Genomic DNA, 24,637 nt, shown 5'->3' on the forward strand with positions numbered 1-24,637 from the left:
TAAATGATCGTTAAACTACATATACAAATCGGGCGGGTGGCCTCGGACCGAAGACCGCCTCGATTCAATGTCAGTTGCGCAAGCGCCACTCTTCCGCCTTCCATTCGGCCACGCCGCCCAACCAGGAACGAGAGAATAGTATTTAAATTTAAATCGTAACGTTTCTTGTCCTGTGTGTAGCAATCTTGTTTATTTTAATGTTATTTATACCGATATTATTGTTTGCACGTTATGCATGCTGATTTCTAACGTTGCGTGCAGATCTATTCACGTGACAGACGTGATGTGAGGCTGAAGAATCTTAACAATACTGAAGATACAGCTCTTCTCACTAGTTAACTAATAGCACGTTTTAAAATAATATTGAACATGTAATTGTTCCTGATGAAATTAATTCATATATTTCTTTAGATTACACAGTACTTACATAATTATGACTTTACTATATGTATTTCTAAAGCGATAAAAATGTTCATATCAATAAATAACTGCGCATAATTTTATAATTTCGCGACTCGCTAACTACCACACTTGCTTAGCCACTAATAAAGATAACAATTTGTGATATAATTATACAATGTTAAAGCTATTTATTTATGTCAGAAACTGCATCTCCGTAATTACAACGCATCCATTTTGAGTCTAACTAGACACCATCCAATTTAAAATCCCCGGAGCGCCGCCTGTAGGATAATTAAGTTAATATCTTTGCCATGTGGCCGGACGCAGAACTTATTTTTAATACTTATAACTTCTTTTGTCTCCTGGCACAATGACGGCCATCTGCCGTGTAAATTCTGCCGTTCTATTTTATTTAAAGTCCGTTTCCGGTCCCGTTATATCCGGTAGTCAAGAGTGCTTGAGAATCAAACTCATGGGCACAAGCCCCCTGCGAGGCAAAAAGTTTCAAGTATCATGGGAATCTGTTCGGTCCAGTAATTACTATTAAACATTATATTTCGGGTTGTGACACGGTCATTGTACTGCGGTGTTATCTACGAGACACCTAATCATTTTAGAGGTCACAGCAATCTGTTATCATGGGCAGATAACGCCGTAAGGTCGCGGTATGCCGCAATGTGCTCCGTGTTCGGCGTAACACAACCTTACAGCAAGATGAGCACCTTGATATTCATTCAGGATTTTAAAAGAAAAAAAGTCAAGGTGTTCCAAATTGTATTGTACTGTCTCGTATCGGGTTAATCTTCCAACAATCGCCCGACTACGTTACAATGCCGACTTTTTGTGGACTTTGCCAATTCTATACCCTCGTCACGATCCAACACGAACAGATGTTCCAGTAAACAAATACTGCCATTATACTCCTCCTACGCTTACGCATGATTTATTGGTTCCAAATCTATGGTGAATCGATGATGGGATGATAGAAAACTGCCGACCATTGTGCAAGGATTCATCGTATTCAGCGCTAAGAAAACACCTTTTTAAAGGAGACAATGAGTTGCACATGCAAGGAGACCTTACCTGCACGCACGTGTTTGATATTCGCATTCCGGGCAGACAATAAATGAATTTATTACATCTCTCCCCAACCTGCCTTTCTATAAGACCCGTCACAGATTGATAACAGGGTCGTTATTCCTTTGGCACAAGTTGAAGACTTGTATGTGACATCACATGGAGGACTCTTATATCGAATAATTTATAACCCTTGTTAATTGTTGCATTTCTTACTTTGCCATTACATTTCTGAGATCTGTCACAGTTAATAACAAACGCAATTTGTTCAGCATTCCTCTGTGATATCACTTTTATGCCTTTACTCTATAACAAATCATGTTGAAAGAAACAATGGCTGCTCATAAGCTCCGGTCACGTGATGACAACTCTATCTGTTGAAATACATGCATACGGCCCGATATTCGATACAACGGAAGGTCAACACAGTTTAGTTACTATCGAGAGGCAATGTTTATTCAAATGCACTTACACTGAGCTCCAAGTTTGGGTTTCGACATCTGCTACGAGGTCAATATTTGCCGTTTTTTCGAACGTTCCTTTCTTTATAGTACTCAAGAGTCCCCCTCTGTTGGTCTTTTCATAGCTTTTGTTTTAGACCTCTATTTAAGTCGACAGCAGATGCTAGCAAGTCTAAATGGTTTCCAATATTTGCACGGAAAACAATTTCATCGAAAACTCTGCGGAGCTCAATAAATGCGTCGGACAGGATATTACGCGATCAGAGTAAATTGGTTTTGCCGTTATTAATTTTGATAACTGGGATTCGATTCGTTTCTCTCTTTTGTAACAAAGGGAAACCATTGTAATTAATTTATATAGTTACGCAGCAAAACAAAGCGTTCGCTGTTTGCGTCGATATTAAATTTTGTGTAGTTTTACGTAAATGTAGCAATACGTGGCCGTGTATTTGTTCGTGATTAATTACGTTGTCGCAGGTATGGCTCGGAGTTTAATCTCGTATTCGGTTTTTTTGGATCGACATGTGCGTGGACATCTGTTCGGTCAGATTAAACTTTTTTCTGATTTTTTTCCTAAAACATATATCAATATGAAAAAGTGACACGAAGCACATGGCACGATAACGTCCTTTAGGTTTCTACCTGCCTTTGTTACTGCAATACAGACACAATGCGTGCACGCACATCTGCCGGTGCCGCCCGCGCACCTATCTCCGTGGCTGTTGCACCTTTGTGTGTCGAATCCCTGCTTTAGAATTCCACAATCAATCATACATTTCGTTTCATTCTAACGTATTCAATAGTTAGAAATTACATACTAAAAAATATTTGCAATACCAAAATTACCTAGAGTACAAAATTTGAACTAAATTTAATAGGTGCAATAGTGGAACAAATTAAGCTCCGGTCTTGCTTTATAAATACCATTTATAGGCCTGCGAATTTCGAGGTCCACCGTTTGCCCAATAATTGCTAACTATTTTAGAGAGAGATGTTATAAAATGCGAGGTCGACATCTCACATAACTAAGGGTACGCTTAATTGCAAACATTGAGGACTGTCCATTCACCAAAATAATAGACCTTTCCGAAACTAAAGAGCGGCCATATATTATGGTCTACAAGTTTTACAATATGCCCAAGTAATTTAAAAGTGTTTTACAATCATTTCAAAGCTTAAGTGCCCTTAAGTAAACTACAATGCTCGTTGTTTATGAAACAAAAGAGTTGGAATGTTCGGTGTTGTAGGATAGGAACAATTAATCGAGTGGTCCGGACGCTGCGATGCGAGTTGCGAAAGAATCGACCATGCAGTTGCTAAACAGTTGTGTGCTACCGCTTTTGAAATTTTGTAATACATCTGGATCGTTTTGAAACTTATTAACCTGTTTGTTTTGCGCTCAATTGTACTACAGTTGGAGTTTCAAAAGCCTCTCAAAGGACGTTTTCATTATTCCTACTGTTACGCTCTCTAAGTGCTGGCACAAAGGGACGCCCCTAACGATCAAGTTACTTTTGTTTGTCCGACACTAATTAAACAAAAGATGTCCAGGCTCTCTTTGTGTCTGGCCGTTGTACGTAACTGCCAGCGACAGGTGAATGAAATGAACGTATTTCAAATAGTGCGCATGGTGTAGTGAAAAAAATTGCCCTTGTTCATCAAACAGACATTGACAGACTGAACGTCGTCGTCGATAATTGAGAACGAACATAAAACGGCGGAATAACAAAAGGTTGTAATGGACAAATGCAGCGGAACCGGCGTGCAGTTAGCTCATAGTAACCAACACTCGGCGTTTTGGAGCGGAGACTTGCCGCAATAAATCCTTGATGGAACCTTAACCCACTTGGATGATTACGAGTGCGCTTGCCTCGCGCCGGACGCCCGCACTGCCGACAACGCTGCTTACCAACGTTTTTTGATATATTTTGTCATTTACCTCTCGATTTAGTGACTTATTGGCATATTAGCACTTGCCATTAATCATCTTACACAAAAGGTCGATTAGCAGGTGCAGACGACACCAAATTCCTGAAGTTACCCTTTAAGTTTCTGGAGTTAATTAATAATTCATGAAGTGCCTATGTCGTGGGAGCTGCAACGGCCGTTGCAGTGACCGGCACGCAGGTGCGCTGGCGACCTTGCGCAATGGCACATATACTCGGGTACATATCTAGCCACTAACAAATGTATATCGGAAACCGCTTGCGAGATACTTTGTATGCGTTTCGACATCGACTGTTTATGTTCAGCGCCCTAAACGTGTCGAGATCGAATTCTTAATAATGTTAGTTAGTAGAATGATTCAATTGTTGAACTAATGTGCACGTTCCAAAATGGTGACATCACCACAGTCTGCCGATCGACATCTTATACCGCTAATGACTGCTGGATGGAAATATTCTTTGATTGACGTAAAGAAATCTAACGGCCGGTGCCAAGTGGGTCAGTGCGCCAATGTCGAGCTTATCATAAAACCATCGCTGTGCTACATGCTGGTTAATTATAGTGCTAATGTGAGAAATGGTAGCGTTTGTTAGTGAGTGTGGTCGTGTCTGTCTCACGCATGTCATCAATCGAACGTCAGCGCTGCACCGGCGGGCGTGACGGCCGGAATACTGGGTCAAGTACAACGGTGCTTTGCCATTCATTGTCACCGGCGAACTCCCCTCTTGTGCCCGCACCGCACACTCCCCTCTCTACCAGCAGCGCGCAGCGCTCGCGCATCGGCCTCGCGCCCACTGAACTTGACATATCGCTTTTTAACATATTTTTTGCCAATTATTCATGTCAGTGCTAACTTAAGTAGGTTACTTATATTTCTGCAAGCGTTTCGTTTTGGCATGTGCTTTGTTATAAATATTGCAATCTTTCAAGACCTTGTGGTAAATTCAGTGTTCATTCCACACTGGTTTATATAGTTCATGCATATGTATGCAGGAATGTTTCATCTAACATAGAAATAAAGTTTCCTTCAGTTGCACAGTGCACGCATTACGTCAGCTTCGTAATTGCAACAAACAAGTGTGACAACACTAGTTACTTAACTCATTGCAGTCTCCAATACAGCAAGAGCTTGATGTAACGCTCTGTGTAACCTCCTCGCGGTAGGCTCGTGATTTCGCATTGTAATTTTCCATCCCGAAGGTATTATACATTATATCACAACACCAGTGTTGCCGAACGCGAATAACAACATCGGCTCCTCTGACATCACCCGAGGTCGTCGGCCGCGAGCCTCGGCGGCGCAGCCTGCGGACGCGAATGATAAAATGCTAATGGTTAGAGTACATTCACCGCGTTAGAAAACCTACTTCAGTTCCGCACTTTCTTTATTGCATCACCGGCGTGTGCCGTTTCGCCGTACTCTCTTCCGCTGCGCCTCCGCCATTGTGCAAGCGACCATCGCACCGCATCTAATGTAAATTTGGAATGCGATCACTCCCAGTTACAAAATCGACGCCGCCAATGCAACTAATACAATTGCATCGTCGGCGTACTTATTGTCAGCGCGCACGATTTATTAAACAATTAAATAGATTTCCGCACTTTCTTCTCTTACATCACGCGGCTTTGTTTCGCTCCCCTCGGATATGACAGGTGAAGTTTTGCAAGTTCACTGACCTCTCCCCGCTCTGCGTTGCATCCGCGAGCGAGATGCCCGGAATAGTGATATAATAAGTCGCCGTGTAATTCAGTTGCTATTTAGAAATTACCATTTCCGCACTTTCCAAGTTACATCATTGCGTCTAGAAAAATATCCGCGGGGTGAACGGCCGAATAGATCGGCCATCTTAATTTAATGTTGTTGATCATTGCTTCTTCGGTATCGAGGGAGCGTTGATCCTTACGTGATCTCATAGTTCGATGTACCTTCGTGGTATAAAAAATACACATTATAATGAGCCTTAGGCATTTTTTGTAGCTACTTACTACTTATAGAAATGAACACCTGTTTTTTTGTGAAATTCTTTCCTTTGAATAGTGCGTAGATAGAGACACAGGTAAACAAATATTCGACGCTTAGAAATATTGTATCACAATTTATATCAGTATTTATATACAAGTTACTGGTGTTATCTATCACGATATCGTGCCGTTGGCATCAATACTTTCATCGGCCTAGTACCATTTCGCTGAGGCGGACAGCATGAGCTCACCAATCAGAAAGTACCGCTGCTTGGCGTGCCACATCCGAGCTGTAGCAGTAAACCCGAGATATTATTGCTGAGCTCACTTGCTAACTTCACCATGACACGTCTTCCAATAACTATGGAAACACAAAGGGCATTGTCCGCGAATCCTAGAAGCCTGTTTATTTATCAACCACGATCACTCGAAACGTATTCGATCCACGTTCTCGATTCACACAATCGTACGGTGTTTGAAATTCTTTGCCGTACAGTCCTACGTACTTTTACGCTTTCGATTAAGCGACATGTGAGAATATTCGATAGTAAATAATCATATTGGCGTCGTCGTATAATAAATTCGTACCATTTCTCGGTAATCAATAAGTGGAACTCGTTCTCGACTGGTTCTCATTAGCGTTGTTTACGCGTCGTTTTCAGCAACACTTAACGGTAGAAACGAGTTCTCCACTCGCGATTTTTATCCCGCAAAGATAAGTATTTATTTATTTACAAACTTTTGGCCAAAACAATTTTCATCACAGTCTTGTGTGCAGTCGGCTAGTCGGTATACAATTTCCTTGTATTGTTTACGTGGAGCACACGTTTTACCGCTCTTTTGTTGTTGTATCAAAGCGTTTATAAGCTGGAACGAGTACGAGTCGAACCTTTGTTCTAGTTTCTTGACAAGTAATTTAATCAATAAGCAGTACATTGCCGCATTTGCTTAATATAAAACATGTTACCTATAGCACGCGTCGTGATGTATGTCGTGTGCCGCGATGTGGTCTGTTCAACTGTAGGGGAATGTATAGTAAATGCTTTTGCGTGTCTTATCGCGGTAAGTCGACAGTACCTTCGACGTCATTGGGGTCGTACGGACCCCAGCTCTGTAGCTATTGTTCCTGCTCGATGGAGTTCAGATAATGATCGCGGTATGTAAGCAACCAGCGCGGGAGACTTAGCGGTACCTCGGAGTAATGCTGTTTGCAAACAAGTTTTTTGTTTACCAGCTTTTTATTGACGTTGATGGGGGAACAATGTCGTGTTTAACTCGAATCGTATTCAATCAGGCGATGGTTTTTTCTTCTAGTAATGCCACATAACCTCAAAGTTTAGCTCCAAACAGGTACTTAGGACACGAGCCAGCCCGTGCGCTGCGCCAGTACGTCGCAACTAATTTCCATGCCAATGGCATCACAATAAGTGCATGTTATATGTAACACATTTTCGCAACGAGCGACCAATAAATAGTCGAAGCTAAACTGAATTGTGTAACATTAACATAACAAACAGTTCACTCATTAAATTACAAAATATTTGCTTATCACTATCATGTTACTCATGTTGCCAACTAAACAAATAAACAAGTGGAGAAAATTTTCAGGTTTTTTACTCGTGATAAGATATCGAGTGAAATGCTGATAAAAATCGCGATAAACTCAGCAAGTGAACTATAATTTTATACCTTGTAATAATAATTTTGTACTATACACGGTTACGAAGATTTTGAATAATAATATGATAACAATTTAAGGCCATCACAACTCAACGTATTACCAGATTTTCCTTATAAATACAGCGGACCGCTCAATTGTACGCTATGTCATCTTTAAAACCCTATTTTTGCTTGATAATAGTTAGGAATCGACGGAGATTAATCCTATTTGTCGTCCCACGCGTTTCTGCAATCACGAAGTAAATGTATTTCACAAGGCGAAATCGCAACATCGCTTATTTCGCGTTTTCGAAATCATCCTGCGTCATTCATTCCTGCTTTGTACTTATGTACGGTTACATTGTGTTTATTGTCTTTATATGAAATGTTAAAACTGTATATTGGTGTCAAAATGTCGCCATACCGCCTCGTGCCCATATTAATGTCTGAAGTTTCATTACCATTTTGTTTATTATTCACGCTTGATTACGTTTCATTGTTTTTGTTTCGCTTCTACCGAAACACGTTCGTTTCTGCTATTGGACAGTTTTTGGCAAATTTAGTGGCTGTACGGTGTTTGTAACAAGTTACTAAGAGCAAGGCAGTCGACGTGTACGAGAGACAAACGCGCGCTTGTTTCGACTGTTGTGCAAACACATTATGAAATGGAGCGTAAGGACCAACCGTTTAATACATTGCGATAACTATGCGAAACGTTCTATGTCTACTGCCTAAGCGGCAGTTACAAAATATTGGATTACAAAGGTTTTCGGATGCTCTGCTCTTTGCATATAAATCAGTTGTTAAAGTACACGAAATGTTTTCTCGCTTCATTTTTCCATACATTTTGCGCCACTCGCTGGATCCAACAGTTAACCAACTGTTTCTGTAACGCTCGGCATTGCCTCGCCAGTTCGCAATACTCTACTCCGTTCGCTACATATCGCAAGCTCTTGCGTCGTCCGAGCTGCGGGCATAGCTTTCATGATTAATCGTCGTTCTGATTTCCATTGCCTGTATCGCAACCCTTGCAATGTGCCAACTGCTCCAAACCTTTTGAACATCGTGTGTGGGGCGAGCATTCTTCTCGCACCTTTACCACTTCCGACTCACCATAATGACGAGGAAACGAATGCGAGTGAAACAATCGAGTATTCCGGCTGCGTGCGCCGGAAGCTGTGCGGCCGCATACGGATGCGGATTTGCTCTTTTTATTTATCGAGCAATCTAGACCGCATCTGTCAAGCGACATACATCGTACAGCTGCCCTTTATGGCCGTACTGGGTACTCGTTATACAGCCTCCGACGAGCTGAGTGCCACCTGCCGCCAGGTGTCCTCCCCACATGATTGTAGCCTAGTCTGATTGTACGGTGAAACGAGACATTACTTTTTGTGCAGTTACGTGTCATCGTTAGCGTGAAAGCTATCGTAACTAATCACAGCCTGTCGCACGATAATCTTTTTTTTTTCTTTCTACACGTAATAGTGGTGTAATGACGATGATTACTCGTCCGCGATGTGGGAGCACCAACTTTTTACTCGTATGTTTCCCAACACTTGGAAAAGTCGGTTTAAAACGTAACAACGAGTTATGAAAGTGAATACGCAAACGTGCTAGTGAGCTGGTTACCTGTCGATTCTTCGTGTAATATCCTGCACGACAGAATTCCTTACTTAAATTTAGCCATAAATAGTGTTACGGGGTTATTGCAACATTTAGATCATGCACCATGGAGCGGCGCGGCGACGGGACCTCTGGCGCCGCTTTTTCGTCAAACATGTCTCAAGCGTGTCGAACTAATGGCCCCTAAAGATGTACTACTGATGCAACTTGACTTTGCTGGCCTAGTGTCCTCACACACGTGTGCTGCATCGACCGGCGAAAGTATTTCGAAACGGACAACATAGTTATATCGGGAAGGAGTCAATGAACGGAAGTGTTTCACGAGTGTGACATGCGGCGCGCTTTATCGCGACTTGCGTAACAGCAGGCTCACTTGCCCAATCGAGCCACACGCGGAACATTACTGTTATGCTAAGCGGCTCGTGCCTCTGCGGTCGCAGGAATCTGCAGGAATCTTGTTAACGCAATTGCTGCAAGCTTCTCCCTGCGGTTAGGACAGCACCACCCGGTATTGGTGGCGGTGGGCCGGCAGCGCGGGTCGATGTACGCTTTCTACGGTACTCTCGGCGTCAGCATGTCTTTCTCCAGCGGCAGCGGTGCGGGCGTGCGATTGCAAAACGCCGTTGAGGTCGCGCTTTCTTCGTTCGCGACGGCCGCTCAGAGAAATTGTTGCGACACGCCGCCGCGTACACCGACCCCGCGTTAGAAAGTCGACCGCTCACCGGATTTAACACAACGTCGCGTAACGGTGTAATTGCAACGATTCGAGACGGAATTCGACGAGATTTTGGATACTTTTTGCGCACGCATTCCAGCCGCTTTCTTCCATTACACAATCGTCACGTAATAGAAGCGCGCGGGTCATCGAACGGTATCGTACGTTTCGTAAACGTCGCGCGCGTCGGGTACTCGGAGATGGTGCGCAATTGGCCAATTGCGTGCGGTAGTATGTTTGCGCAACGGGCTCTGGAGTGGCGCCCGTTCCGCAGTCCGCGCGTTGCAACACGGGATTATTTCGGCGGAGGCGCTTGGACCGCCGCCCGGACTTGCAACATGCCATATCGCAACGCAGCTCATAATCCACGCCATTGTGACACACGGCGGTGTGCGGACGCCGTCCGCCTGCCAAATACGGCCGCTCCACAGTTGCGCTACTCGATCTCCTTACTTCACCGACGGCTACAAGACGCGCGCCACCGACGAAATGTCACGGGTGTGACATTATCGCAGCAAGCTCGCGATCTCCGCTCAGCTGGGCCGTAAGCGTAACGCCACCATTGTCAATGTGTTCGATTTTAAACTAAAACAATTTTGCAACCGATGTTCACATTAGCGTTTTCGCAAGCGGCCCAACGCTCGGTTTCAAAACTTAGTTCGACTTTCGTTATCGGCACTCTGATAATGCGAACTGTGCCGCTCTGCGCCAACGCGGTTTTGAGACCTAAATTCTGGAAATTACCTATGAGTGTACATAGTTGTCATGCGATAATGCGACTTAAAAGTATGTATACAAAAACGTGTGAATCACGCATTTTAGTCTACGAATCGATTCTAATTTTGTTATCAGTCAGGTTTCGTGAAGCACCCGTGGTTGCATCATTACTGTACAGCCGACATAATATTATAATTGGGCATGGTCGGGATGGTTTCCCAACGTATCCCGGCGGCATCTCCGCGGTGTAGCAACTGGCACCGCTTACGACATCATGTGTCCCTACAATGCGGGTTACGAAAACCTGTGAGTAACCACTGCGCCACCGAGTGCCACAGCTCGGAAACGACTGATACCGATGTCAAACTCGAATTATACATTGTTGACTCGGCTATTAAAATAGAGCCTTTCGCAATCTGTACAACTGACACATCGACTCCGATTTGTGTACACTCAGTTATGAAGCGTTTCCTAGCGCTTGCGCAAGAATTCGTCATACAGTGGCGATACAAACTCGAGCAGGAAGTGCATGCATGTGTGGTGCATCTGTGTCTCGATGACTGCCATTGTTTGTTACGAAACTGTCAGGGTTGAGTTGAGCAATGACGGCGGTTGCGAAACGCGCGCCGGCGCATCCCGCTAATTGTGGGCGATCTCCCACACTGCCGCGCTTCGGCCGACACGCTCCACATGCGTCGTGATATCGATACCTACTCCGCACTCATATCTCGATCAATCTTAATGAACGATGACATTGTGGCAACACATTAAACTAACACATTACGGCCGATACACTAGCTGATTGACGATCCACCTGTACACAAACTTGACCAAGAAATGTTAAGGAGAACGTAACTCACAAACGTGTAATTTTAACGAAATATTTCGTTAACACAGTTGCGAAGTTGTAAACGTGAGTCAATTTAGTAATAGACTGCTGACTTTAAGTTTCGGGTAGGTGGGTACGTCACGAGTTCACGACTGCGTTAGATATGGGGGCGAGGTGTGCTCGGTGCGCAGGAGCCTGCCGCGTGAGCAGGCTGCGTGTGCGTAACGGGCTGACGGCGGCGCGTTGCGTAAAGTCGACGGTGTCCTTTCGCCCGCGGGCCGTGCAGTTCGCGTCCGAGACACCGCGAGAATCCTTGGAGGCCACCGCTCGGAACACGCTCGGAAATCCGGCCAACCTTCCGACCGCGTTACGACACTGTATAACTTATTTACACGTTGCGAAATTCGAATCGATTGCAACTGCAGACATCGCACTTTAGCCTTGCCGTTGTAGGGATTTAATTAGGATCAATTGCGCAGTCGCGAAACCTAAACGGATACGAGGACGCCCTCCAGACTCGGCTCCGCTCACTGATGGATTACAAAAAAGGGCCGAAGTGCAGTTGCAGAGTGACGTCACGCGTTTCGTCAACTAGTTCCCACAGCGGATCTGTTGCTACACCGAGCGATTAACTGGCGGCGCCGCACGTGCCTGGCCACGCACGACCGCTGCACCGCGCATCCATCCTACATCTACACCATCATTACAACAATCGACTCGACTTTACATAACTGAATGCACGCCTCGGTACAGCTAATTCACAAATTGTCTCTCTGGCCTGCCGCATAATATTTCACTTGATAACCGACCAATGTTGCGACAGTCTTAACGAGAGTAACCTTTAGCGGGAGCCAACCGCTCCATATTGTCACGACACGATCACTCGGTAAAATGTGTTCATAATAAATAGCAACCGTTTATCTAACATCTACAAGTATTGCAATGCGTTATTAATACCGTGCTACGGTTTAATACGGTTCGTCGTAGAATGTATTGGCAGACCAATCGGCAATCTCCTCGGAGCCGTCAGCTCCAGCGAGTCTTGCGTACGTCCGCAGACTATTTGTCAAATAGCTGAGACCGCAACTCGTAGGTTTTGTAACAGCGCTCTGAGCAAACTTGATATTTATTGCCTTCAGCTTTCGGAATACGCACGGCCAATCGAAACTTACACATTTCCTCACGATCGAATGTTACAATTCATTTCGACATTGTTACTAGACAATTACAGGGTAAATGATGTACATTATTACATACATACCTATTTATAAATAGTACAGAAGCTGCTCTTCAGCTCTCCGTTCCTTCTATATTATTACTACGTGGGCTAAAAATAACTGTGCATGTGTGCGTTTAATGCATATGTTGATTTTGCTGCATCGAACTGCCTATCGTGCACCTGTCCTGTTTTACCTTAACCTGTAGTATTGCTTATAATAAAACGTTATCAACCGACTCCTTAGAACGCGTTACATCCTGGCAGTAGTAAAGTCCACAAGACAACAAGCGCGACGCATTCCCATGAAACCGAAGATTCAAAAAGTCCCGTTTGTCGCCCGATTGGAGTTAGTTTACATTCAATCATACACGAGGCAGCCGGTGTAATGTTTCCAACTGTGCATTTAATAATGCATTTCGAAACGATGCGGCCGCTCTGTGAAATACGAGGTCGCGCACGGTGAGCCTAAAGCCCGAAGTGATGAAACAAAACCTATTGCATCACCGAACAGCTTTATGGTTCGCTATGTAATTATTTACATGACATTATTGTTGCATACGCACCAATACACCTTGTATCCCCCGAAACCATTTTGCAACGTGGACGCGAATACGTTTAATGTATGACGCTTTAATAATAATTAGCGGAGCTCGCGAATCGTTAATAGTGGCTCGACAAAGCTTTGTGCACAAAGGGATCCATTTCGGACGAGTGCGTATGGCGCGCGTGTATTATAGGCAAACGATCGCGATTTATATGGTTCACTAGGCATGCACGTCAAACACACGCGACCTGACACCTAGCCGCCCAAATAGCCCTACAAATACTAAATACTGAATAGTATACATACAACTAGACTCCATAGATAACATGTCTTACATAATTGTACACAATATTCTTTCCACTCCAGTTATTCCGACTATTTAACTAAATTCTTGTTTTTTTATTGTTTCAGAACGACGTTAAAACTGGAGTCGTTAGAAGACGCAGTAGTTCTCGACGATCCTGAGGAAGACTTACTTCAGGACAAGCGAGGATGTCCCGCCTACGTGTCACCAGAAATCCTAAGAGCTCACCGGACGTACTCCGGCAGAGCAGCAGACATGTGGTCGCTCGGCGTCATACTATACACCATGCTCGTTGGAAGGTGCGTATCTAATACCAACTCTATTACCAGTAGTAAGGATCCGGTCCGAATAACAAATGTAGGTTAGGAGCAATTAAACATGCATAATAAATGCGAAGGGCGCAGGGTGGGCGTCTTCACCTGCGAGGCGTGGGACTTACCGTTTGGAGAGATCACAAAGCGAGGGTCGCGGCGACCGTTGGCGACGTAGCCGTGGGGATGATCACCTGTCGGCCGTTACGCGCCAACGGCTAACAATTATATCACCCACATATAAATGAGGCTCGTGAAATCTTCGCCGCACCTGCCGCGGTCATGTGGCGAAGACGTTGCCCCGCGCCCCGCCTCCGCAAGCACCTGCCGTTCGCGAGCCTTTGTTTTCTACTTTTTTCCAACTCCCGCACCCGTAATTTATATACGAAATTCGGGATTTGGCCGCAATCGCCGGCATCACCTGTCGCCGGAAGGGTTCCAGCATACCTGAGTTTTTGTTTTGCTTTGCAGCTGCGCTTTCTAAATGACAATCGGATCGCTATTAATTGGGCCTGCGTTTTTTCAAAACGTACCGATTAGGGACTCCACTCTCTGCCGATATTTAATGACCCAGACATACCTTTAAAATACGATAAGCACCTTTCGCGGGGTTTTTTCTTGCTAGTTACATTGACAGGTTCATTAGATTAGCTATCTAGCAGATATGGCACCCATGATTCATACTGTTTCGACTTACTGAAAGATATTAACGTAATGTGTCTTTTGTTGCAGGTATCCATTCAACGACTCTGAGCATGCGTCTCTATTTGCAAAAATATCCCGGGGTTACTTCGTGGTGCCGGAGTGCCTGTCGTCGCGGGGCAAGTGCCTGATCCGGTCGCTGCTGCGGCGCGAGGCGTGCGAGCGGCTGAGCGCGCGCGACGTGCTGCGGCACCCGTGGCTGGCGCGCGACCCGCGCAACGAGCTGCCGCCGCGCGCCGCCGCGTCGCACGACCGGCTGGTGCCCGACGTGGAGCTGGACGACTGCGTGTAGCCGCCGCCGCGCTGTCCGGCGCTGGCGCCGGCCCGCTCCCGACCGACCTGCCCAGGACGCCCACATTTCCTTATTTATGAATTTAACTTAAGTTATTCCGGCCTAGTGTAGGCTTGCGGTTGTCCTCACTGAAACAGTCCTACGCAGTTCGTCCGAATGTCAAACTTTCAGTAAGAAGTACCCCAAGCCAAATATTGTCTCTGTCGAGATTGTAAGTTAGTGTTTAGGATCCCCGGGGATCAAGCGGCCGGGCGGCTGGCCCGCCCCGGACACGCGCTACTAATTTATAAACGTAGAAGCTCGGACTTGTAAACAATAAGAATCGCATAACTCCGCCGATGCAAAACAAACGCTCTGTTACAATGCTAGTTCAGGTTTATGCGGCTTTTATTGGCACTATTTCGTTCTGGCTTTTACGAGCTGTGGTATAGTCGTAACGTTCATAATGACAGAATAAGTGAGACTGATATCGCGTTCTTGTGATCTAACTGTGCAAACGGCATGGGGCGCGCGCGTCCCCCAGGAATGACTTTATTTATTTGAAGCATTCAGTTAACTACTACGTTAATTCCTCATAAGCCTAATGTATCATATCAATTTCACATCAATATAGATGGTATATTGCATTGAAGTTGTTGATGTAGTGTTAGGTAAATGACCTATGTATATTTTGTATTTATATAAAGTTATATCGTGTAATTGTGATCTCCACCGATGTTATTTAGCGATTACTTGATTGCCATTATGTTGTTACGCAGAAGTGTTTGTTCTTTTGTTGCACAACGATCAGTTGCTTCCATCATAGAGTTATTTTCATTATATTATTTTTGGTTATATTCAAATCGTGATTATTTGGCTAATCAACAAGCGAAATTATTATTTGTTACTATATTCAACCGAAATTATGTTTGATAAAAGATATATTACGCTTCACCATGTACCCGCAATGGTTGTAGAATTTGGTCTGTGCCATTTATTTAATTTAAACGTTATTTATTGTTTTTGTGATTGAAAGTGTGATGTCGGCACTCTCTTCCTATAACTAAATTATTTTTCCATTAGGTACTTGGTGTTGAGTTTTTATTTTTGGTCTAAATTAGATCGATCTTTAGTGTTTTTTGTTTTTGTAACTAATTTGTTTCAAATCAATGAGTAGTGTTACCATATCAAAAATTATTAAATTGTATCAATCACTTTTCTTTTTAGTTCTCAATCATTTTTGTTTATTATTTTGTACATTCGAGTTTATGTTGAATGTTACAGTTTAAGTAGTCAAAAATCTTTCATGGTTCATGAAAGTGTTGTACAATAGTAGCCTACTGTAAAATAAACTATTACTACTTTAATTTATACAAACTGTAAATAGCGCTAAGATATCATAAGGATTATGAAAAAAGAAAGAGATAGAGGGAATAAAATAATTTAGAAAAAATTTAAACCGTACTTTGATTTGTATACCCTTTACCACATGCCTACTACTACTACACAAACACACAATATCTGTACATATAACTTGGAATATGGAAAACTCTAAACATCGAAGCTCCCGTCTGAAAAGTTTTGTGACATGCTTTTTATGGATCACCTCATGGTAAGCAATCGCCGCCGCCCATGGACACCCGAAACACTAGAGGCATTACAAGTGCGTTGCTGGCCTTTTGGTGGTTGTTGGAGAATCGGGGATTGGGAAGTTTGGGATGAAGGCCTCCGGTAACCTCACTCACACAAGTGGAAAGACAACGCAAGCGTTGTTTCACGTCGGTTTTCTGTGAGGCCATGGTATTACTCCGGTCGAGCCGGCCCGTTCGTGCCGAAGCATGGCTCTCCCACACCCAAAATGTTGCTAACTTTTGGTCGACCAGCTTGAAAACTACTTAATACTTTTGTTCTCAATTCTTAAATCTATTTATGTGCAAAAGTAGATAGCACATGAAGGTAATCCTTTATGTGTGTGCTATCAGGGGAAAAACAGTCGTATGTCCATAGATATACAAAATAAAATGTTTTTAACCAAGACTTTCATTGATACTGTCCGATAATGCGTACAATTGGAGGTTTCGACTAACGATAACAGAATTATATTTAAAAACATGATTGTATTGTCTTCGCCAAATTGTAGAGGACAAACCTTTTTGTTCTCGATAGTAGTATTGAAGAGATTGATAACGATTTGTGTACGTGACCAAGCAAATGTCTGATATCTTCATTGCTTTGGCGCAGTGGTCGCGAGAACGACTAACAGCACGAGTTCTGGGGCCTTAGTCTGCTATTACAATTGTGTCACCAAAAAAAGGTTACACAAGTTTTCACACATAATCAGCCTATACGTGGCCACTGATGACCAAATGATCTCACATAGAGAAGGTTTGAGCATTATCTAATCACCACGCTTTGCTCAATGCGGGTTGGCGAATTCAAACTCATAATTAGAAATTATAAGCCTATTATTCCTTCACTATTTATCAGTGGTGTCTAAATAATATTTTAAGTAAGTTTTCACAAGTAAATAAGTAACTTTGAACTAAGTTTCCACAACCGGAATCAACCAATAATTGATTATAATTATTTAATCGTTTATACCTAAGCATCGTTCACATCCTCATTGGAAACGGGAAACAAAAGATTTTTAGCTATAACACGTTATAATATTAGTATAGGAAGTATGTATTAGATTAGATTAGCATATCTATCGATCGACGTCATAACAGCATAGATTAACAGGGGCCACGCGATCGCATAATAAATATATCTTCAACATATATCATACATATATCAAGGAAAATCCAATTCGCACGTTCCGAAATTCATGTAAACATAATGCTCAGATGAGATTTCACTGCGCAGTAGTGACTAGTGAACGTTTTTTTTCCTTATTTCCATGAACTTATACATAAGTAGTTAAGATAAAATAATTACTTATCATTTTTACTCTCGATTTTTTAGGTACCTACGGGGATTTTGGTCGAATCATTTTCGCTAATCATTGCTAAGAGTTCCAATTAAATATTTGTTAATTCATGAACATTCGATGCTTGCATTATGTACGTACGTGAAAATGTTTTTTTTTTTTGGGTATTCAAAATCGAACTATACATATAGCAGTGAGACAGTCCTTTCAGGTAACTCTAATCTTTTCAAAACGTAGATACCTAATTCCCTAAGCATGACTAGCTTCCCATTGACAACCCCCTATTACATGGGACTTATAACACAAATGGTGAACAATGGGTGTACATTGTATAGCGGCATTACGTGCCGTAATGTGCACCTCTGCCTACTCCTTCGGGGATAAAAGACGTGACGTATATATTGCAACAAAAAAATTATAATCGAAACGGCCAATGCTCAGCTAAAATGCCGTAGGTAATGTTCATGAGACATATTGTTGGCCAGGAAATTAAGTACAAATAAATGTTTGATAAATATTTACCAATTTAGATAACATAATATGTTTGAAAAACAACACGTTACGCTAATCTATTGGTAGGTATGTGCCAGACCAGATAACGATGTCTGCTCATTTTGTATTGTTCGCGTAATCTCTAGAATTTGCTGGCCAATGGCAGATTCTTGTCATGTTGATAGTTAGTTACGACTACACTAGATGCCTAGACTAAGGATGCTTTTGGGGATTGGCATCTGAATCCCAGCAGCAGTCTAGTCCTTAATTATCATGACATCGGCTTACTCACGTAACTGTTTGACAAGGAACTCGACTAGTTTCCAAGCCATGCTAGAGGCTCATATTCAAGAGCAACATTCCGCGACAAACGACGCGGCGATTGTCTCGCTGCTACTGTGATTAAGCCGATTACTTAAAAATTAATTTAGTACCTATGTCTCACGAAAGTTATAATAACGTCTAGTTCGTCCCAGGATGCCAAACCTGTTATAATTTTGGGCCTCCAGTGCTTATATTTCTACAGTATAGTTAGTCACAAAACCGATATCATACCGTACGTAAGTTTTAACTTTGTTATATCCAAGTTTACTTACCCTTCTTTCTTTTTAAATCACACTCGGAACTTCTCAACCATTCATAGTCAGGCGTCATTCTTTCCAGGAAAAGGAATTACCAGTTTATTTACATAAATAAACGATTAACTTACGTTGTTTTTTACTACAGCTACAGCTACTTATGTTGTTGTTTGGTTTGTGTTTTTGCAATCGTCACATGTTTTGGAATAAACAACAAAATAGTAAACAAAAACAAATGAATCACTGGCTAGACTAATTCTTACGCAATAGGGGTGTTAAAGCCACAGGAATAATAAAAACATTTATACCTATCTATGGTTAAAACGTAAGCTAATCGTTCTTAGAAGTAATAAACTGGTAAGTAAATATTTTAATTCATTAATTAGCGAAGAAGTGACGAACGAATTCGACAAACATTAGTTTTCTCCGAATGTAAGTAGAAAACGTGGTTTCAACGCCATCTATTGCGTTCAAATGTGAATCACCCGGGTGGAACAATCAGGGACCCAAGAACGACTAATATTTTACAGTGATCTGTGCTCAAGAAACTCTCAATATAGGTATACATATACGTAAATAATAGATGAAAGGAAATTAACAAATAATTAGGTATAATAAAACCTACCCTTAATAAAAGCTAAAAACATTGTAAATCTGTTTGTTTTTTACGAATTAGGTACTAGGTACTTACTAATGGAGCTCCTTAGGTTATGTATGTAATTAACACAGTAGGTAGGTACTAACGCATATTATGTATAACAATATCAGGGGAACTACACAGTTAATGACGGAACAAAATTATATTCTTACGCAATACGTAAACATACATTCTGAGCGGTTATTTACCGAAACTTCAGTTATTGTTACTGTTTTATGTCCAAGTTCATTTGTAATATATTTTCATCGGATCATCAGATGATAAGAAATCGCCACCACCCATGAACACCCGAAGCCCGAAATACCAGAGGCGTTACAAGTGCGTTGCCGGCCCTTTGGGTAGGAATTTAAGGATTGTTGGGGAATCGGGGATTGGGAAAGAGGTAATTGAGCCTCCGGTAACCTCACTCACACTACGAAACACTTTACGTGTAAAGTTAGTAAATAAATAAATAAAATCAATACAAAAATATACTCCATGACTATTATACCACACTCAGACACAGGGCACACAACATAAACAACACAAACCGGAATAAGCCACGGAGATAGCAAAAAAAGCAAATTCCGTGCGTTTAGGCGCTTTTGCCATACCTATTATTGGAAGCAAGTATACCGTAACAGCTCACGCATAGGACCCATTTAGTATTTTAGTTTTAAGTCAAACTTCCGTGGTGCTTGGCGACTGGGCTCTCCCAGTTGTGCAGTCTCTTTTGTGCCTTTAGGCTTAAGTCATTCTGTCTCCTGCATTAAATTCACCGAGGGAAGTGGAAACTATCGTTTTCTTTTTCTTCTCCTCTAATAACATCTTCTGATTTGTTTCGTTGCGGGATCCAAGACAGTCATTCATCTTCAGTGTTCCGGTGTTTTCATGGTTGTATCTACTGTAGATCCTGGCTTACAGGAGTTGCAGCGGTATAGGAGGTGGTGGCGGGCTTGTCCCATTAAAAAAAAATACTCAATTACTATGTTATCGGATTACTCACGTAATTGTTTGACGAGAAACTCGACTAGTTTCAAACCATGCTAGAGGCTCATATTCATGAGCAGCATTCCGCGACACACGAAGCGGTGATTGCCGCGCTGCTACTCTTGTGTAGAGTATTATTAAAATTACTCAATATTAAACAATAGATACAATAGAGAGCGAAACAGTCGATCATTAAGCTGATTCCAATGTAGTTTGAGGAAACTATTGAGGTTTGACGTAACCAGGTAAGTCAGTGTTAGTCTGTTAGTGTTCATTACGTCATGTAATGCAATACCTATATACGTAATAACTGTGCTGTCTAAGTATGTAATAAACTAGTTATACACCTAATAGTATATTACATTTCATAGAGTAGAATCAGGCGGTAAAAGTACCCTTAACCGACGAGCATGCATGAAAAGACTGATGACTGTTGATAAAGCGAAAAAGGTATGCAAGATTCGTAGCTATTGGCGTTCCGTTTTCTCTGCCCATGGGAGACAGGTGTGAGGTTGATGCCTACATGGATGTAGATATTTGTTTTGGGCCCATCAACAACACTGCAACAGCCCATGACAGTCTACTGCCCCACAGATGGGCCCCAGCTCGAAAAGGAAGTATAAGAACGGGGTAGTTTTTAGTCAGTAAGAGTCCGACTCCCCTTTCGCCACGCCCAAGGCGGGAAAAGACAATGGATGGTTTTCCCATAGTTTAATGTCCGCTTCGTTAGAACTCTGAGCGTTCTGACTGACAAACTATTTGTCGATAATATCACCCGATGATACTGTTGATGTCTACTTTTGAATAAAGGTAGTCCCTTAGTCGTCTACATAAAGACAAATATACCTTATGATATTAGAGATAAGTGGTAGGATCAAAGTAGATAACTTACGTTATGTAAGTTATTAGTAAAATTATCTCCTTAATTATTTTATTGACATCAATCAATCAATCAGATAGACAGATAATAAAATACCTTTCGTATATCTCGTTCATAACCGGATATAAAGGTAAAAAATTAAATAATTCTGCGCACGACCTTATTAATGAAAATTTTATTAGAAAAACAACTAACAGAATGCATACATGCAAAACTTTTTAAATTATTTTTTTTAAACTTTGCCCCACATTAGGATTTCCTCCTGTGTCTTAGATGCATTTACAAACATACAAGTTCACATACACATGACACCCAGACCCGAAACAACAATATGTGGATCATACAAATAATTGTTCCGTGCGATAATTGAACCCACTACACGTTGTACGGCAGCCAGTTGGCCAGATTTGTTTCGGACCACCGCACCAACCGTGCAGTCGAATGCAAACAGAGGGATGCAGCTATACAACCTACATAGCTCCGTCCCTCTTGCACCGCTCAGTGATCGACCATTGTGACACAATTGTAATAGCAGACTAAGGCCCCAGAATGTATGGTAATAGTGGAATATCTTTCGCATCATATTCTCATAATTGGTCCAATTTCGTCCACTATTGGACTGAAGCCTCTCGGCCTCTCCTATAGTACGCTATTCAGCTCGATCTTCAGAAATCCACATCCGACTAGCTGCCAGCCACTTTTCGTATGACCAATGATGAAGGCTGCTACGCGCACGCTGCTCATGATAAGGAGTCCCTCTGTGACTCGAAACTAGTAGAGCTGCATTAATATACGTGAGTAAACCGTGACTTTTAGTTAATTTAGTATGTCTTACGATTTTATTGTACTATCTACCTAAAGATAAATATGTTTAAAGTTCATAAAAGTTCTTGTTACCACGTTAGCACTTTACATAAATTACTTAGTAAGTACTCTAGACACAGATAAACGATTAATAAATATTTTGATGGATGTGTTCACGTTTATCAGGCGATAGGTAGATGGGTATGCGCAAAATACCCTTATTTATTGTTTGAAGAGTTATCTCTGATAATTAGTATCTATCAGTGGTGATTATGGTAGATAAATAAATGTATATATCATCAGTATCTTATAGATTTGGAGATATTGAGATTTGGCACTTCTTAGAATAGGTTTGCCCTTTGTTCTTGTTATGGCATTTATTTGAGATTAACAAGTTTAAGTGCGCAGACGCGGTCACGTCGCGCGGTAAACCGTGATTTTTAGTTAATTTGATAGAGGTACCTATTCTACTTACTTATGTATTTATTAGGCTAGAAACAAAGAAAAACGTGACCATCAATCTGAAGAGATATCTAATACTTACTAGCTACTTCCGCGGGGTTTCACCCGCTGTTCTCTCCTATTGATGGTGATTTATAGTTAGGTACCTTCCTCGATAAATGCGCAATCCAACACAAAAAGAATTATTCAAATCGGACCAGTAGTTCCTGAGATTAGCGCGTTCAAACAAACAAACTCTTCAGCTTTATAATATTAAATAAGTATAGATGTATCTTACAGGAATATATCGTGGCACTTAATCTTACATAATATGTTGTTTATTTTGCCCATCCAAACTGATCGTGATATGATAAGCTACTGATCAACGAATTACATCGCCATTCAAGAAAATATCACTGAAAACAGGAATTGAAAAGTAACAAAATCATACACATATCATATCGTCATGCGTTTTTTTATTTTGAGGTACCTACGCCATTTTTCTTTTGTAAAATGCCTTTCATAAATTTTATAAGTCAAAACGAGCAAAACATTGATATTAATAGATATCTAATTTAATTTAAATTAATCGTTACCAAGAACCAATGAACAATATCGTTAGACTGTGACAAACCTATTTCAAATATTGTGAAAACACCATGAAAGCGTAGCTAGGTGGGTCTTATCCGGAGCTGCGGACTACCTACGGGTTTACCGGGGCTTCGGCTCGAAAAGCAGGAGTAGGAACGGGGTGGTTTTTAGTCAGTAAGAGTCTGTCACTCCCTCTCGCCTCACCCAAGGCGGGAGAAGACATTGGTCTATTATCACCCCTTAAAAAAGCTAGGTGGGTCTTTATGCTTTATCTTTATGTTTTTGATGCATTTATTTCTTAAGTAGACAACAATTATATAATATCTAATAATACCTACTACAGTAAAAAATGCACAATACCACCTTGTTGCAATGTTTGTATAACTCAACGTCCCAAAAGGATAGCTATTTTAGTGTCAATTTGTAATCTAAGCAATCTAGAATTTCACAATTTCCTGCGCCTATTGTTTAATGGTGACTAGACAATATGTCAGCATGACTACCTGTTTTGGATAATGCGAGATAAGCTCTATGTATCAGACCATTTCTAGATAAATATGTACTTATTCAGGTAGTATCAAGTGCCATGTGCAAAATTACGTAGATAGCAGATACCTAGGTATATACTGGGTTGGTCTATTAAGAGAACCCTATGCCTCCTTTAGGTGCTAATGGTAGCCACCGGGGAGGTTTTAGTGAGGTAAAATTCTCACACTGCCTAGCTTTTTCCCCAAAAAGTTAGGCCCCTTTTGTATGTTTGTTTTTTTTTTATAAGCCGGTAAACGAGCAGACGGATCACCTGATGGTGAGCAATCGCAGCCGCCCATGGACACCCGAAACACTATAGGCGTTACAAGTGCGTTGCCGGCTTAGGGAATTTAAGGGTTGTTGGGGAATTGGGAAGATTAGGAAGGGGGGGTAATCCTATCCGTCAATAAAAAAAGAATATCTGTTGTATCTCATAAGGTATTAGCAGTATTAGCACTGTCTAGTGCCAACACCTTTATCTGAAAATTATTAATATCTATTCTTTGATTATCTAGACAAAATAAAAAGTAATCTTTTCATGCAACTGTTTTTTAGTAGGTAATCATGAATGATAGCAAGTTTTCTGCAAAATTGTTTAATAATATCTGTTTTAGGTAATCTTTATGAGTTGTCTACAAAATAATACATTTATTTATCAGGCCTTATTGACAAATTACAAGGGTATATTTCCACTCCTTTCTATTTAAGATAAAACGTACGACGTAACGACGAATAAAACGTATTTAATTATTTGTAAAGAATGTTCAAATTCAAACTACTTATGTCATACCACTGGTTCTAATTCGCTAGTTTTTCGTAAATTGTCAGCAAAGATGATAACAAATATGTGGTTCAAATTGACACATGTGTTTACCCCATTTTGAACGCACTAATCTAAGGAACTATTGTTTTGTTTGGAAAAAATCTTGTTGCGTTGGTTATCTATTATATAAAAATAAGTCGGGTTTTCCTTCCTGACGCTATAACTCCAGAACGCACGAACTGATTTCCACGGTTTTGC

The 24,637-nt window shown here is 41.6% G+C and overlaps 1 protein-coding gene across 3 annotated transcripts in view; it reads left to right on the forward strand.

Annotated features, from left to right (window-relative positions):
* The window catches only part of LOC118281850 (tribbles homolog 2), a 34,063-nt gene extending 17,858 nt beyond the window's left edge, over positions 1 to 16,205 (forward strand). For all 3 annotated transcript variants that reach the window (XM_035602616.2, XM_035602615.2, XM_035602614.2), the window contains exons 4-5: positions 13,570 to 13,761; positions 14,506 to 16,205. In XM_035602616.2, the coding sequence (XP_035458509.1) occupies positions 13,570 to 13,761; positions 14,506 to 14,767 (454 nt within the window). In that variant the 3' untranslated portion in view covers positions 14,768 to 16,205. The remainder of the gene's footprint in view (positions 1 to 13,569; positions 13,762 to 14,505) is intronic.
* The last annotated feature ends 8,432 nt before the right edge of the window (positions 16,206 to 24,637 follow it).

The sequence above is a fragment of the Spodoptera frugiperda genome, chromosome 1 (assembly GCF_023101765.2).
Source record: "Spodoptera frugiperda isolate SF20-4 chromosome 1, AGI-APGP_CSIRO_Sfru_2.0, whole genome shotgun sequence".
NCBI classification, from domain to species: domain Eukaryota; kingdom Metazoa; phylum Arthropoda; class Insecta; order Lepidoptera; family Noctuidae; genus Spodoptera; species Spodoptera frugiperda.